Source organism: Crocuta crocuta, unplaced genomic scaffold (genome assembly GCF_008692635.1).
Source record: "Crocuta crocuta isolate KB4526 unplaced genomic scaffold, BGI_CrCroc_1.0 scaffold149, whole genome shotgun sequence".
NCBI classification, from domain to species: Eukaryota; Metazoa; Chordata; class Mammalia; order Carnivora; family Hyaenidae; genus Crocuta; species Crocuta crocuta.
In genome coordinates, this window is record NW_027551561.1 from 4,919,779 (window position 1) to 4,934,292 (window position 14,514).

At 47.5% G+C, this 14,514-nt stretch overlaps 1 protein-coding gene and 2 long non-coding RNA genes across 8 annotated transcripts in view; 1 reads left to right on the forward strand and 2 right to left on the reverse strand.

Annotated features, from left to right (window-relative positions):
- Positions 1-13,898, forward strand: part of SPAG5 (sperm associated antigen 5) — a 20,447-nt gene extending 6,549 nt beyond the window's left edge. For 2 of the 4 annotated variants that reach the window (XM_077749845.1, XM_077749843.1), the window contains exons 4-24: positions 2-179; positions 5,060-5,134; positions 5,380-5,472; positions 5,564-5,698; positions 5,906-6,025; positions 6,092-6,184; positions 6,288-6,401; positions 6,766-6,859; positions 7,039-7,186; positions 7,266-7,368; positions 7,549-7,682; positions 7,870-8,008; positions 11,310-11,421; positions 11,589-11,675; positions 11,939-12,059; positions 12,169-12,280; positions 12,658-12,738; positions 12,925-13,080; positions 13,168-13,242; positions 13,375-13,455; positions 13,694-13,898. In XM_077749845.1, the coding sequence (XP_077605971.1) occupies positions 2-179; positions 5,060-5,134; positions 5,380-5,472; positions 5,564-5,698; positions 5,906-6,025; positions 6,092-6,184; positions 6,288-6,401; positions 6,766-6,859; positions 7,039-7,186; positions 7,266-7,368; positions 7,549-7,682; positions 7,870-8,008; positions 11,310-11,421; positions 11,589-11,675; positions 11,939-12,059; positions 12,169-12,280; positions 12,658-12,738; positions 12,925-13,080; positions 13,168-13,242; positions 13,375-13,455; positions 13,694-13,765 (2,323 nt within the window). In that variant the 3' untranslated portion in view covers positions 13,766-13,898. The remainder of the gene's footprint in view (position 1; positions 180-5,059; positions 5,135-5,379; positions 5,473-5,563; positions 5,699-5,905; positions 6,026-6,091; positions 6,185-6,287; positions 6,402-6,765; positions 6,860-7,038; positions 7,187-7,265; positions 7,369-7,548; positions 7,683-7,869; positions 8,009-11,309; positions 11,422-11,588; positions 11,676-11,938; positions 12,060-12,168; positions 12,281-12,657; positions 12,739-12,924; positions 13,081-13,167; positions 13,243-13,374; positions 13,456-13,693) is intronic. The other 2 variants (XM_077749844.1, XM_077749846.1) reach the window with 2 other exon arrangements.
- On the reverse strand, positions 4,775-6,778 carry LOC144219762 (uncharacterized). Its single transcript, XR_013331493.1, has 2 exons — positions 6,490-6,778; positions 4,775-5,745 (listed from the first exon to the last, which is right to left on the reverse strand). It is a non-coding gene; the product is annotated as an uncharacterized LOC144219762 (long non-coding RNA).
- On the reverse strand, positions 8,991-14,454 carry LOC144219760 (uncharacterized). Of its 3 annotated transcripts, XR_013331488.1 has the most exons (5): positions 14,122-14,224; positions 12,954-13,191; positions 12,527-12,649; positions 11,246-11,431; positions 8,991-9,182 (listed from the first exon to the last, which is right to left on the reverse strand). It is a non-coding gene; the product is annotated as an uncharacterized LOC144219760 (long non-coding RNA). The 3 variants fall into 3 exon arrangements; XR_013331490.1 differs by lacking the exon at positions 11,246-11,431; XR_013331489.1 differs by lacking the exons at positions 8,991-9,182; positions 14,122-14,224 and adding an exon at positions 14,231-14,454.
- Positions 14,455-14,514: the final 60 nt, after the last annotated feature.

A 14,514-nucleotide genomic window follows, 5' to 3' on the forward strand; every position in this document is an offset into this window, starting at 1 on the left:
GCAGCCGGCCTCCAGATCTGACCTCCTTATCTCGAAGCGACCTGGAAGGTAACCTACTGAACTCTCTTGTCATTCTGGAGGCTCTCTCCCACCAGCTTCGGGACTGGAAGGGCCGGCTGACTGCCCCTCGCTCGGAAGTTCAGGACGGTAGCACACAGACCGACACCTCCCCCAGTGTGGTAAGAAGGCTCTTCCCAGTGGGCCCTTTGCCTTAGAATACATATAAAAGCTGAGGATCTGGAAAATCCCTTAAAGCCGTGGGTACTCATTATACTCCTGGGACAGACACATCAAGCCTTTCCAAGGGAATATCAGCAAGGAAAGTTTTAAAGGAATCAGTTTCCAGGTCTTCATCTTCCACATGTCCTTTTGACCAATTGTTTTGCTTTCCTACTTCCCCATTCTCAATTGCCCTTTGCTCCCTTTACTAAAGAACGGCATATTTACTACCTATCCCAAATTTAACATTGTCAAGGAATAGCAATCAAAGGACCATAGAAAATGTTTGTGTACATGCTGAGAAGGCAAATGGCTGCAACCGTTATGTAACGTCATTTTTGCCTGCTTTCAGCAAAACTGAAGGGAGAGACTTTAATGATGTTTGTGGATCATTAAAAATTTTTGATGAACGTTTACTATGAGATTTTTGGCATGGATCTCCAAATGAGCTCCTAGAATTGGGTGACACACCGTCCTCTCTTTCTCTATTCCTACTTATTCCGATTATTTATCTGAAGAAGATTCTGAGTGCTTACATCTATAAGAAAGGCAATAGGCATAAGATTGTCGCTTAGCCGTGTTTTATAGTGGGAATTACAGTCATCCACAGACACGTGAGCTAATATGGGGAAGGAAGCTCTATCCATTTCATTAGTAGGTGATTCCCAGTAAAATTTTGACTGGGTGAAATGGACTTCCATTGTTGCAGAGATATTGATGAATAATAGACCTGAAGTACATTACAGACTTAAGGTATATTACATTAGGATAAAATTCTGAGAGAAGTAAAAGTGCAATTTCAAGGAGAAAAAGGGCTGAAAAAAAAAATTTCTGACTCTTTAAGAAGAGTTTGTGAATGGGCGCCTGGGTGGCCTAGTCATTAAGCATCTGACTTCGGCTCAGGTCATGATCTCACGGTGAATTCAGGTCCCTCACGGGTGAGCTTGTGCCCCGCTTCATGTGAGCACGAGCCCTGCATCCTGTGATCACCAGCCCCACTTCGAGTGGACACAAGCCCTGCTTCGGGTAAAAAAAAAACAAAAACAAAACATGAGCCCTGCTTCAGGTGAGCTCTGCTTCTCTCTGTCTGTCTCTCTCTCTGCCCCTTGCTCACTTGCGCTCTCTTTCTCAAAAAAGAAAGTGCATTTTTTTTTTCGAAGTATTTTTTTAAGTATTTATTTATTTTGAGAGAGTATGTGTACGGGAGGGGCAGAAAGAGGAAGAGAGAGAGAGAGAATCCCAAGCAGGCTCTGCACTGTCAGCACAGAGTCCGATGCAGGGCTCTAACTCAAGAACCTCAAGATCCTGACTTGAGCAAGATCAAGTGTCAGACGTTCAGTTGACTGATCCACCCATGAGCCTGAGTTGGTACATTTCTTAGTGGTATCAAATAGGTTTTAAATCATTATGGTATATGTAGTATACCACTGGATATATTTAAGAGTGATTTGTGGGGCCTGGGTGGCTTAGTCAGTTAAGTGTCCAACTTCGGCTCAGGTCATGATCTCACAGTTCGTGGGTTCGAGCCCCACGTCAGGCTCTGTCCGGACAGCTAGCTCAGAGCCTGGAGCTTGTTTCGGATTCTGTGTCTCCCTCTCTCTCTGACCCTCCCCTGCTCACGCTGTCTCTCTTTCTCAGAAATAAATTAAAAAAAAAAACACGTTAAAAAAGAAAAAGTGATTTAACAGTTTTATCTCAAACCATCAGTATTTATAAGATGGTTGAAATTATAGCCTTTGTAACAATTAAGGGTACTCAGTCTTTCAAAATTATTCTGAGATCTGAGAGGAAAATAGTTTAAAGACTACCGTTCAAGAGGATTCTGGTTGTGACAGCACAGACTGAAGAAGAAAGGGAATGGTGTCCAGGGAAGGAATTGAGAACCTTGGCACTGGGGCCTGTGAGGTGACGGGTGGCTGCTGCTCAGAAGAGATGGTCTCCAAATGCCCAAAGACCTCGGGTTGAAAATATCCTCAGAATAAGACTTTACCTTTTGACAAAATCCCGACCTCATTCTCCATCTCTCAGTGGGCCTTGTACCCTCTTTCCCTGAAGCTTGCCAAATCCCTCTGGAGGCCACTGAAGCAGAGCCAAAGAGGGGAAGTGACAGCACCTTCAGCTGTTCCCCATCACAGTGCCCTGTCCTTGCCACTTGGCTGCTCCCTTCACGCTAATCTCATCACCCGCCTGGCTGCCCAGCTCCGAGGGGTAGTCGTGCCTGCCCAGGGCTCATGAGCCCCCTGCGCCACCCTGCACGATGCAGTAGGGAATGGTGACCACGTCGCTGGGGAAGGGAGCCGTGAACCCCACGAGATCTGTCTCCTTAAAGGCAGACTGCTGTAACATCGTGACTCAGCACTGCTGCTCGGCCGCTGCGTTTTGTCTCAGATGATGGCTGCCTTTCAGCAGTAATGACGGCTGCCTGCTTTTCCCTGGAACTTGAATGTCTTCTGCATAGCATACTAATTGTTATCTGCCCCAACACAGCGAATAAACAGGGAATGAGAAAATAACAATGACTAATAAATATTTGAGAAGGTTACTGGTAATCAGAGCATTGCAAATTGAAACAGTGAGATGCTATTTTCGTCTAACAAAATAGCAAAGAATGAAATAGATAATGCTGGTAAGTATTGCTCTGCTGTCAGTAGGGTATATAAATTGGTTCAACCTTATTTGAAAGTAAGACCCTTAAAGCGTTTCAAACTTTTTGGCTCCGTAGTTCTACTTCCTTGGATATATCCTTTTTTTTTTTTTTTAAAGGTAATATTATTCTTTTTTTTTTTTACGTTTATTTTTGAGATGGAGAAAGCTGAGATGAGTGGGGGAGGGCAGAGAGAGAGGGAGACAGAGGATCTGAAGTAGGCCTCTAGCTGACAGCAGAGAGCCTGATCTGGGACCCAAACTCACAAACAATGAGATCGTGACCTGAGCTGAAGTCAGACACTTAACTGACTAAGATGCCCTATTAAAAAAAAAATTTTTTTAATGTTTGTTTTTGAGAGAGAGAGAGAGAGAGTGAGCGTGCAAGAGCTAGTGGGGGAGGGGCAGAGAGCAAGGGAGACAGAATCTGAGGCAGGCTCCAGGCTCTGAGCTGTCTGCAGGGAGCCAGATGTGGGGCTTGAACTCATGAGCTGGGAGAGCCAAAGCTGGATGCTTAACTGACTAAGCCACCCAGGTGCTCCTCTAGGGATGTATCTCAAGGGTAAAAAAGAGTCTACATAAAGATAGTAGCTTTAAGAAAAAAAAATGACTGAAAAATGAAATAAAAAATAATGGTACAACCATAGGTGGGATATTCTACAGTCATTTTGAAGTATGTTTATGAAGCATTTTTTTTTTAATTTTTTTCAAAAAATTTTTAATGTTTATTCATTTTTGAGAGTGTGTGAGCAGGAAGAGGGTCAGAGAGAAAGGGAGACACAGAGTCTGAAGCAGGCTCCAGGCTCTGAGCTGTCAGCACAGAGTCTGATGTGGGGCTCAAACTCACAAACCGTGAGATCAGACCTGAGCCGACGTCAGATTCTTAATCGACTGAGCCACCCAGGCGCCCCTATTTATGAAGAATTTTTAACAGCATGGAAAATAAGTATAACATGTAATGGTGTTTGGTTCTTTTTTAATATTTATTTATTTATTTTGAGAGAGAGAGAGCACAAGTAGGGGAGGGGCAGAGAGACAGGGAGAGAGAGAGAGAGACAAAATCCTAAGTCAGGCTCCATCTGACGAACTGTGAGATCATGACCTGAGCTGAAGTTGGATGCTTAATTGACTAAGCATCCCAGGTGCCCCTGCAGTCATGGTTTTTAAAGAAAGGAAATCAGAGTTCAGATAATCTCTGAGAAGCTTCGAGGGGAGGTAAAATATCAGCAGAAGGTAAAAATGGGTGGTACTCTACTCTGATAGGTCCCCCTAAAGCAGATATCCCAATTTCAGGCTATTCCAGTGAGGAGAGTGAATACAAATTCAGGGCTAAATAACATTAGTATAATAAAATTAGATAATAAACACAGAACCACACATTCATTTTTATGTCATAATCTCATTTGCGGTTTTCTTGTCATAATCTCATTTGTGGTTTTCTTAAGCATTACAGTCGTTCATCATACCGAAAACACTGTCAGTATTAAGATACATCCCAATTTCTGTGGCATTGTTGTGTAAAAAGATAATCGTCTTAGAAATTCATTGAATATAGTAGCTTCTTTCTAAATCAGTAGTCTGCAACTGTTTTTTCTCTCTGACACCTGAGCTTAGTAATATACTCCACTTATAGCAAGTCCCTATAGTAAGAAAATCTCTAGGGTCATGTCGAAGTCTTTTGGGGTGTTTGCTATACTGTTAAGAATCATTGCTCCAGGGGTGCCTGGATGGTGCAGTCGGTTAGGTATACTATCCTTGATTTTGGCTCAAGTCACGATCCAACAGTCTGTGAGTTCAAACCCCACGTTGGGCCATGCATTAATGATGTGGAGCCTGCTTGGAATTCTTTCTCCCCTCTCGGCCCTTTCTCCTCTTGTTATAAATCAGTCAATCAATCAATCAATCAATCAGGTGGTAAAATTATTAGTGGTTTCTTTTTCTATTTTATTCAGTCTATATTTCCAAAATTTTACAATAAACACATGTCATCCTTGCAGTTAGAAGAGCAAGGTTATTTTGAAAAGGAATTTGTATGTGCTTCTGGATTTTTGTTCTTACTTGGCCTCATTGAGCTGTGAGCCTTGTTCCTGCTTCTAATAGGAGAGACTCCTGTATTTACGTGGGTGGCACTTGGGGAATGCGGTGCTAGCCGTGTACGTTGCCTCTGCAAAAGGCACAACTTTGTTTCTCTGCCTAGATAAGTAAGAAACCTCAGCCTCTTCAGGAGAGCCAAGAGATTGGCCAGGCTCTGCAGCAGGCCAGGAATGTCATGGTAAGTTCTGTTTACACCATCACTGGGTATATCATCCTGTGAAGGTCAAGAATGAAAAAATCCTGGGTGGTTAGCAGATGGTGATCCTCAGCTCTGGTCGTAAAGGGAGGTTTCCCAACCTTTGTTAAGGACACCTCCCTCCTGGGAGCTTGAGATTGGGGGCAGTGGTTTTCCTCCCCTGTGTCCCTGTTCCTTCCTACTTAGTGACTTTATTTGATCTCGCCCAACCACCTTTCCCTCTACAGCAGTCGTGGGTGCTGGTTTCGAAAGAGCTGATATCCTTGCTTCATCTGTCTCTGTTGCACTTAGAGGAAGATAAAACTACCTTGAATCAGGAGGTGAGCAGCGGGAGGGTGAAGGCAGAGGCCTCTGGTGAGACTGAGAGCCGAAAAAAGGAACCAGACTCACTGTCTGATTCTTGTCTTGTAGTCTCGGCGTGCAGAAACCTTGGTCTCCTGCTGCTTTGATGTGTTGAAGAAACTGAAGGCAAGGCTCCAGAGCCTCAAGGCAGAAACGGAGGAGGCGAAGCACAGAGAGGAAATGGCCCTCAGAGGCAAGGACGCGGTAAGGTGTCAGGCTCTGTTCCTGGACGTGGGAGGTTCCCAGGGTTCCTGCAGGAACACAAATTTCGCTTGAGACACAGGTGGGTGGCCAAAGAAGTGCCAGCCCTGGGGAATAATGAACTAAACTAAATAATGGTGGAGAGTGACGGCTTTTTGTGTTCTTTCCCTCCTCTGCCCACCGTGTCCTCGCCACCTCTTCCCTCACTAGGCAGAGACCGTGCTAGAAGCTTTCTGTGCACATGCCAGCCAGCGCATCAGCCAGCTGGAACAGGACATGGCTTCCTTGGGGGCATTCAGAGGCCTTTTGAAGGAGACCCAGACCCAACTGGTAATTTGCAAACATTTTCTTTCTTGGGGTCCATACTGATGTACTGGCGNAATCCTTCTTGTGCAGGTAGGGCTTCATACTGAGCAAGAAGAGTTGGCTCAGCAGACCGCGAGTCTTACTTCAAACTTACGACAGGACTGGATATCCATGCAGTGGGATGTGAGTATTTGGGGCTATCCTGTCACTCCTTCACTCAACAGCCAGCCTTGTTGGGAGCCTTGCCTCAAACGTGCTCTCCTGACCGGCTCGCTTCCCCTGGTAGTATAAAACGTGGACAGCTCTGCTGAGCCGGTCTCGACAACTCACGGAGAAACTCACAGCCAAGAGCCGGCAGGCCCTGCAGGAACGTGATGCTGCGGTTGGGGACAAGCAGCAGGTACAGACCAGGCGTGGGGGGCTGCTCAGGCCTGGTTTCCTGCCTCTACAGAAGGCCTTTCTAGTGAGCGGCATCGGTAGCCTCTTACCCTGGACCTGTCTTTTTTCCGCTCTGGGTTTGGAGACCAGCCGGGTCCCTTCACTATAGGTGGCCTTGGGCCCCCTTGTTTCCTTGGGTCTTTAGCACCTTCTTTAGCCACTTTCCTCCTCTTTCTACCTTTTCCTGAGGATCAGCCTTATTTCCTCAGCGTTGCTGCCCAGGAACAAGGTCCTTTGCTGTCCTGTTCAGAAAGAGAAGCTCTGCTGAGTCCTAGGATTCCCGATTCAGGAAAACCTGTGGGAAAACAACTGTCTTTTCTTCCTAGGTGTCCAGGGAGCTGGAACAAGTCTCTGCCCATTTGGAGGAGTGCAAAGGCCGAGTAGAACAACTGGAGTTGGAAAACAGTCGCCTAGCAACAGGTAGGGGTGTGTGCGTGTACGCGCGTGTGCGTGTGTGCCCGCATGCCCATGTGCCCTGCGGAAGCTTGGGGTGTGGCAGTAGAGCAAGGAGGTGCTCTGGAGCACTGGTTTTGGAGCAGAAGCATGGGGAGGTTTGGGCCTGATGACTACAGAGTGTCATTAGGATACTTTCGGTTTAGATCTCCGGGCTCAGCTGCAGAGTCTGGCCAGTATGGAGAGTCAGCTAAAAGAGCTACAGACTCAGCATGCCCGCTGTACCCAGGACCTGGCCATGAAGGATGAGTTGGTCTGCAAGCTTACGCAGAGCAATGAGGAGCAGGCTGTTCAGTGAGTTCCTATCAGGCTATCGTGGTAGTAGGCGCCCAGGCTGTAAGACGGATGGCGTCTAATATCAGGTCTCTGGCAGGTGGCAGAAGGAAGAGGTGGCACTAAAACACGTGCAGGCAGAGCTGCAGCAACAACAGGCTGTCCTGGCCAAGGAGGTGCAGGACCTGAAGGAGACCCTGGAGGTAAGGGATGTGGCTTCCACAACTGGTAGGAGTGTGACTCACCTAATGGTATTGAGGTGAGTTCGAGACTATGGACCGGAAAAAGCCTCTGTTCCCAGGGCTCTAAAATTTCCCGCTTAGCCTCATTTTCTCCTCTCCCTCTCTCACTCCTTGCCTGCCTTGCCTTTCCTGTGTCCCCAGTTTGCTGACCAAGAGAATCAAGTTGCTCACCTAGAGCTGGGCCAGGTTGAGTGTCAGTTGAAAACCACACTGGAAGTGCTCCGGGAGCGCAGCCTGCAGTGCGAGGGCCTCAAGGACACCGTAGAGAACCTGAAGTAAGATCGCTTCCCCTGCTAAGTGTTTATGTTTCCCAGGGACATTTCTGGAAGCTAAAGTCTCCAGGAAGGAGGAGAGCCTCTTGTTTCCCTCTTTGCATGCAGCTCTGTATGGGGATGTTGGGAGAGGTGTTCAGAGAAGGCTGCTTGGTCTTTGGCTGTTTTCTCCGTTCTTTCCTTATTTTAGGGCTAAACTGGCTACCACCATAGCAGAGAACCAGGAACAAGACCTGGAGAAGACACGTCAGTATTCCCAAGAGCTAGGCATGCTGACTGAGCGACTCCGGAGCCTGACTCTCTTCCTGCAGGCAAAACTAAAGGAGAAGGTAGGATCTGGGGGTTCTTTCTGTTCCCTTCCAATCATATCTTCAAACAGAGACAGTTTTATTTCTTCCTTCCCAATCTGTATATCTTGTATTTCCTTTTCTTGTCCTATTGCATTAGCCAGAACTTCCACTATGACGTCAGAAAAGAGGGGTACCTGACCTTAGAGGAAAAGCTTGGAGTCTCTCACCATGAAGTGTGGTATTAGCTGTAGGCTTTTGTAGATATTCTTTATCAGGTTGAGGACGTTCCCCTCTAGTCCTAGTTCACGGAGAGTTTTTCCAGTCGTGTCTTTATTACACAGAATGGTCTTCCTAAAATGCTACTCTTGCTCCATCTCTGACCTTCACTGACTTTCAGCTGCCTGCAAGACTTCTTCATCCTGTCACTTAAACTTTTCTTCCTCTGTCTCCCTCCTTTCTGTTGTGAACTCCTTACTCCAATTAGACTGTCTATAGACTACACACATGTCCCATCTCCGTTCGCACCTAGACCTGGGCTGTTACCATGTCCATTTTCCTCTGTCTTCAAACTGGAAATACTTTTTCCTTTCCTTATCTTCCCTATTTCACCTTCTTTGAAATGTTCCACAATCACATGGACTCAATAATCTGTTACATTCGTCATGAACTTACTCTCCCTTTTGCACTTGCCTTAGTTTCCCTTGGATGTCTGGTCTCTTCAACTAGACTGTGTTTAAAGAAAGCAGCAATTTAGTCTTGTTTCTCTGCCTTTCCCACAGTGCACACTAAACAATAAATTGTTGATATATTTCAGAAAATAGAGCTAGGGGCGCCTGCGGGGCTCAGTTGGTTAAGCGGCCAACTCTTGGTTTCGGCTCAGGTCATGATCTCAGAGTCCATGGAACCATGCCCTGCATTGGGCTCTGAGCTGACAGCATGGAGCCTGCTTGGGACTCTCTCTCCCTCCCTCTCTGCCTCTCCACCCCCAATAAATAAACTTAAAAAAAAAAAAAAAAGAATAGAGAGTTAATTAGCTTATTCAACAGTAAAAGGTACAACCAGGATCCTAAAACCTGGAAGTGCTTATGATTTGACCCCAGTGTATGCTGAGCACAGGAAGTACGAAAGAATCCACAGTCTTACAGGGAAGACAGACAGGTGTAAACTTGACATCTTGACTTGTGATCATGATAGATGTCTGCATGGATGATCACTGTGGGAAGACAGAGAAAACATCAGTTCTACCTTTGAGAGTTAGCATGTCTTCTCCAAGCAAGTGACTGTTGGGGAGTCTTGAGGTTTGAAAGTTTAAAGGCCGGGGCAGGTGGGGGGTTATGTAGGAAGACCTACCAGGCAGAGGGGAACAGTCTATGAAAGTCAGAGAGGCACTGTGTGTACTTACTTTTGTAGTGTCTACCTTGTAACATGACCTGGGTTAGGTGCTGGGGCTGCAAGTGAACAAGGCAAGGCCCTGCTCATATGGAATTTGGCAAGTTTGGGGGTTGGGGAGTAGTTCTTCATAAATAGAGTATAGGAGCTACATGGGGCAAGAATGACAAGAACGGGCACCTGGGTGGCTCAGTCAGTTCAGCGTCTGACTTTTGATTTAGCTCCAGTCACCATCTCACAGTTCATGGGATCGAGCCCCGCGTGCACTCTCCCCCTCCCGCCCCCCAAAATAAACTTTAAAAAAAAAAAAAAAAAAAAAAGAATGACAAGGAGACAAGGCTAGGATAGTAGGCAGGAGGCCCGAAGGCTGGAACTAATAGCAGTTATAGAAGGCAGAGAGGAGAAAATGGAATGGATGAATTCAATATCTATTTAGGAACAGAAGTAAAAGAACCTGGTGACCAATTTGGTATAGGAGTAAGGTGGAAGAGTGAATGATGATCTCTAGATTGCTGGGAAGATGAGATGCTTTCTGGAACTAGGGGTGGCAGACTTGGAAAAGTACAATATAGTACTTTTGTCTCTGTCTTAACTCTGCCTTTGTAGCTCAAGAGCAGCCATAGATAGTATGTAAATAAATGGGATGGCTGTATTTCAATAAAACTTTATTTACCCAAACAGTTGGCGGGCCAGATTTGAACCTCAGGCTTAATTTGCTGCCCCCTCCAGCCCCCTCTCTTGGATCGTAAATCCAGGAGGAGGATCAGATTTTTGGTGGGAATGGGACAGGAAGAATGGTGAGCTCAGCTTTATACATCTGAATTTCAGATGAACTATGGAGCGTTCTGGTAGATTTTCACAGGCATTTGAGCCTCTGTGTCTGGAGATTGGGAAAATAATACAAATGAGAGAGACGGATTGAAAGGCCATCCACATAGAAATGAAGGTTTCTGTGGAGTTCCCAAGGTGAGGCCGCCTGAGGAGTGGATTAGAGTAGAAAGGAGGTCAAGGATTAACCAAAGGACTCCCCAAGAGTTTAAGGAAGGACCTGTGGATAGGTGAAATGGAAAGGTATAAGGCCTACCTGTGAAGGAGAGAGAGTTATGGTCCCAGAAGCTGAGGAAAGGATGTTTTTAAAGGAAGAACATGGTCATCGATTATCACATTGGTCAGGTAAAACAGCTGAAAAGTGCCCATTGCATTTGGAAGTAAGGCTGCTGTTGGTGAACCAAACAAGAATTTTGGTAGATCGGTGGGGCAGAAAAGGCTGAGCGTAGTGCGCGAAGGAGTCAGTAGACGGTGGCAGTTTTAGGCAGGAAATGTAGGTTTCTTTTTTTTTTTTTTCTTTTTTCTTAATTGAAGGGAAAGAGAAAAGGCTATTTTAAAATGGGATTTAAGGGGCGCCTGGGTGGCTCAGTCGGTTAAGCGTCCGACTTTGGCTTAGGTCATGATCTCATAGCTCATGGGTTCGAGCCCCACGTTGGGCTCTGTCCTAATGGCTAGCTCAGAGCCTGGAGCCTGCTTCAGATTCTGTGTCTCCCTCTCTCTCGGGCCCTCCCCTGCTCATGCTGTCTCTGTCTCTCAGAAATACATAAAAACATTTAAAAAATTTTTTAAAATGGGATTTAAGGTAAGAAGAAGGTTTCTGTTTTAAGTTGTTTTGCCTGCTTCAGATTCTGTATCCCCTCTCTCTCTTACCCTCCCCTGCTTACGCTGTCTCTCTCTCTCTCAGAAATAAGTAAAAACATTTAAAAATTTTTAAAAATTAAGTTGTTGATGTTTTAATGAGAGAATTAAGTTCGGGGAAAGGAGCCAACGGGAAGGTGAAGACAGAGGGAAAAAAGGAGTGGATAGAATAGCATTCCAAAGAAGACGGCCTGTGAGTACCTGGAAGTTCAGGAAATCATGAACCCCCAAAGAACCGCTGATAAGTTTTCTCCTTTATCCTTAGGCTGATCCAGAGCCCCCCGCAGTAAGCACAGCCTGTGCTCCTGCCCACGAATACCCTCCGCCTACTGACAGCGCCTCCTTGGGAAACATCTTGACAGCAATGGCCGATGAAGGTTAAAGGCCCTGGAATTGAAGGGTGGGAAAGTTGTGACCTTGCCCCTGATATCTTCAGCTGCTAAAGATGCCCACCAACAGACTTCTCTCTCCCTGGCTTCTATTATGACAGACCCTTGACTGGGTCACCAGAGGGGCCTTCTACTTTGGTTGGTTTTTGTTTTAGAGCCAGAAGCAGCTCCTGCGCCCTTGCTTGGAAGTGACAAGAGTGCTTTCACCAGAGTAGCATCCATGGTTTCCCTTCAGCCTACAGGTTAGGATGGGCTCCTGGGATCCTGCCTCATTTCCAGATCTGGTACTAATGATAAAGACTAAAGCAGTCAGAGGTGCTTTGCTCTAAAAACCTCAATTTTACGTGGGCTCATTTTATTTCTGCCTTTTGGGATCTGCAGTATTCCGGACATTCAGATCCTATGGGTGGGGAACATGGATACGAGTTGTGGCAATGATGGCCACACGCACTTCTTCCTTCCAGAGCCAAAGAGCTCTATCTCCAGCTAGGACTTGCTCTTTCAGAGACCCCGGGCATGGAGAAGAGCCTGGCAAACATGGGTACAGTGACTCTGGAGCTGCAAAGCCTGTGTTCCCTGCTTCAGGAGTCTAAAGAAGAAGCCATCAGGGCTCTGCAGCGAAGGATGTGAGTGGAGGGCAGTCTTGATTAGAGAGGACAGGTCAAGCGAGACAGGTCAAGGGCCCAGCCAGCGCCTGAGAGGACAGAAATAATGCCGAATTCTTCCCTCCCCTAGTTGTGATCTGCAGGCTAGGCTACAGGCCCAGGAAGAACAGCATCAGGAAGCCCAGAAGGCAAAGGAAGCAGACATAGAGAAGCTGAACCAGGCCTTGTGCGTGCGCTACAAGGTGAAGGAGGGGCCTGAAAGTGGGGCGACGCAGAACTGGGGCAGCTCTGCTGGCCCACTGGGAGCCATGGTCTCTTCAGAAATCTGGGTGGTGGGGATTTTCCAACCATTGCCCTAGTTTTGCCCTTCCTGGGGTCAGACATTTCACATGTTTGGGAATTCGCTGTGGGCTGACCCATCTGCCAGGCTGACCTAGAAGTCAGGAACTCTGGCAGATCTCTCTCAACTCTGAAATGTGCCTGCTTACCATAGCCCTGGAGGAAGAACTGGGATGTTATCAGTTGGTATTACTGGAGCCGAACCTGGGTCCTATCTCCAGGCGAGGGCTGCAAGGAAGCCAGCTCTTCCAGTACTTCTTTCCTCCCTTTCCCTGCACAGAATGAAAAGGAGCTCCAGGAAGTGATACAACAGCAGAACGAGAAGATCCTAGAGCAGATAGACAAGAGTGGCGAGCTCATAGTACGTTCAGGGTGATGCCGGGCCATCTATCTTCTGTGTCACTGGTAGCTAGAATCTCAAATATGAGCATTGGGTCCCCCCTCCAATCCCCCCCTCCAGTGTGTGGAACCCTTGTTCACCACAGGGGATGAAAAGGATAGAGAGGCCTTTTGAGGGCACTGGGTACCTCTCCCTTCTCCTCCCCAGAGCCTTAGAGAGGAGGTCACCCAGCTCACCCGCTCACTTCGGCGTGCGGAGACAGAGACCAAGGTGCTACAAGAGACCCTAGCAGGTCAGCTGAACCCCGACTGTCAGCCGATGGCCACTAACTGGGTCCAGGAGAAGGTGTGGCTCTCCCAAGAGGTAAGAGGTAACGCGGAGTTAACAAAGGAGCTGGGCAGCTGGAGGGATCCCTAGGCTGTGCCTCTGCTGATCTGGACACATCTATAGGTGGACAAGCTGAGGGTGATGTTCCTGGAGATGAAAAATGAGAAGGCAAAACTCATGGTCAAGTTCCAGAGCCATGTAAGAATCCCCATGCCATTCCAGGGCTATTTCCCAGTGCTACTAGCAAGTGCTCTGCCAGGTTTTCCTGGCCCCACAAGCTATGCTGTTCTTCTGAGTATGAGGACTTAATGCAACCTATTTGCTTTCTAGAGAAACATCCTAGAGGAGAATCTTCGGCGCTCTGACAAGGAATTAAAGAAACTAGATGACATCGTCCAGCATATCTATGGGGTAAAGGAGGGAGGGAGTTGATGCTAAAGGAGCTACGGCTGCTGGCACGAGGCTTGGCCCCGGGAAGTACTGCTGAGCATTGATTTGGTCCCCAGCCAGGGCTGAGCACTGGGCCTGCCTCACTGCTGCAGCCTTCCCTGTGATTTCTGCTTCCTCCCCTCTGACTCAGTTAGTGCTCCCTGGGGCTGAGAGCCTTGGACTTGTGGCCCTGAGCTGCCTTTTCTGTTTCCCTTTTCAGACTCTGCTGTCCATCCCAGAGGTCGTGAGGGGTTGCAAGGAGCTACAGGGATTGCTGGAGTTTCTGAGCTAAGACACTGAAAGCTCGGATCTGTTCTACCCCTTTTTACCTGCTATACTCCGTTACCCCAACATCAGGACCAACTGGCATAGAGCTAGCTATGTTTAATGCTATTTAAATAAAGTATATTTAATGTATTTCTTAATTGAGGTTCACTCAGTCTTATTTTTGGGGTATGGGAGGTGGATGAGATCAAAGAAGCTTGCTGGCCCTCCTGCGCACCCTCCCCACGACGCTCTGGCTGCTTCCAGAGCCAAAGTTGGCTGCCCCTCCTCCCTTTCTTGCTTCCTCAATATTCTGGGCACTTGGACTGCTTGTTCCCTGGCTCGTAGCCTGGGGGCGGGACAGAGGAGGATTCATTCTCTTACCTTCTCCATGCCACTCTAGGCTAGGTCTTGGTAAATAAGGGGACGAGGACAGAAAACTCAGTTCCTACTCCCAGTGCTGGACTGCCACCCTTTGTCGGTGCCACCTTACCCCACCAGTTGTGACTGGTTAGGTGACTCTCCTTCACCAGACCAGGCTCAATTCCCAGCATCCAGCACAGTGCGCGGCACACGGTAAAGGCGATTGTGGCAGAAATGAGGGCAAGGCCATTTCTTGCCCCTGCGGCCCTATTGGCAGGGCTCCACGAGGTGGGAGAGGACAACCGCCTCTGAGAACCTGGCCGGCTAGTCACTCCACCTTGTGGCCCCGCCTCTGTGGGCGTGGCCTTGCTGTGACACCAGTCGGGGGAGGGGGCGTGGCTATAGCGGGGAGGT